At 67.5% G+C, this 1,357-nt stretch overlaps 1 protein-coding gene across 1 annotated transcript; it reads left to right on the top strand.

Moving 5' to 3' along the window:
- Positions 1–31: 31 nt before the first annotated feature.
- SMIM38 (small integral membrane protein 38) lies at positions 32–187 on the top strand. The gene has a single exon (XM_077766558.1). It carries the CDS (start codon positions 32–34, stop codon positions 185–187), a length of 156 nt encoding a protein of 51 aa, XP_077622684.1.
- The last annotated feature ends 1,170 nt before the right edge of the window (positions 188–1,357 follow it).

The following is a 1,357-nucleotide window of genomic DNA, read 5'->3' as shown; positions in this document are numbered from 1 at the left end:
CGCACCCCGGCGGGGGCCGCCCAGCCTGACCATGGGCTCCTGGCCGGCGGGAAGCACGGGCCCGGACCCGCTCATGGTCCTGCTGGTCATCATCTTGCTGGCCCGCTTCCTTCTCTGGTCCTGCCTGGGCACCTACATCGACTATAAGCTGGCGCGGCGGCATGCCGGGAAGCCCAAGGAAGACTAGGGCGCCGGGACTCTGAGCACCCCCCCAGCCCCTCCAGGAGGGCGCAGCCCCAGAGGGGTCCTGTCCTGAGCTGAGGGTGTGTGGGGCAGGGCAGGCCACCCATAGGGCAGGGATGGACCGCGCCCCGCCCCGACTGGCCCCGGGCTGCCCTGGTCACTAGCCCGTCGGAGGTTGGGACCGAGGGGCCGCCACGGCCTGTCTGTCCGCTGTCAGGTGTGGGGTCCGCACCTGGAGGGAGGGAACGACCCTGAGGGTGGGTCTTGCATTCGGACCCTCTCTGCCTCCACGTCTTTGTAAGTATGTTTGCAGGGAGAGGAGGGGACGAGCCACAGGGCTGTGGGGTCCCCGGGGCAGACGCGGCCACGTCGCTCGCCAGCCCTGCTCCTCAGCTGCCTCTTGCTCCCCCCGGGGGGTACTAGTAAGTTCAGACCTGGTTCCCCAGCTGACCCCTGGAGGGGCTCAGGACGGACTCGTGACCCCTGAGCTCCAGCCCAGCTTGGGCTGACTGAGGGTCAACTCTCTCTGTCTCTAAAATGGGCCCAAGAAGCCCCATCTCCCTCCTCAGAAGGACGGGAGGAGGGTGGGTGGAGGGGTGGGCGGCGAGCCCCCCAGTCTGCACCCTGCTGGACGCTGGACGGCGTAGGGGAGGAAGCAGGGACGCAGTGCCCTCTCTTCCTCAGCACTTGTAAGCCTGTGGCTGAGACGCACCTCAGCAGGCGGGCACGTGGGAACCCTGATCGGACCCAGGAATCCGGCGCCTTCCGGCCGCCCGCCTGCCCATCACACCCCGCCTGGGGGCTCCGCGGTTCTCGGCCTGCTGGCTGGTTCTAATCACCTTGCGGATTTTAGCAAACACGATGGCCAGGCCCCCCAGACGGACAAGCACGGGCAGGGACAGGATGTCCTTGGGAAGCTGGCACCTGGTGGCACAGGACTGGGGACGTCTGTCAGAGCAGAGTCGAAGGGAGCTGGTGTCGCTGACCTGGGCGAGCAGACTCGGGAAGCCCCGGCCCGGAGCCACCCACCTTGCCTTGCAGCGTCCCAGCCGAGGGACCGGAGGGACCACAGGCCTGAGCCAGGGACGCAGTGGGACCTGATGAGCTCACCGACACCAAGAAGATCTTGTTTTGCTCCCCGAGGACCTTCCGTGCTCAAGGCAACCACAGGGAC

This window comes from Crocuta crocuta, unplaced genomic scaffold, assembly GCF_008692635.1.
Source record: "Crocuta crocuta isolate KB4526 unplaced genomic scaffold, BGI_CrCroc_1.0 scaffold636, whole genome shotgun sequence".
NCBI classification, from domain to species: Eukaryota; Metazoa; Chordata; class Mammalia; order Carnivora; family Hyaenidae; genus Crocuta; species Crocuta crocuta.
Note: the sequence above shows the minus strand (reverse complement) of the source record. Positions and strands in the feature narration are given on the sequence as shown.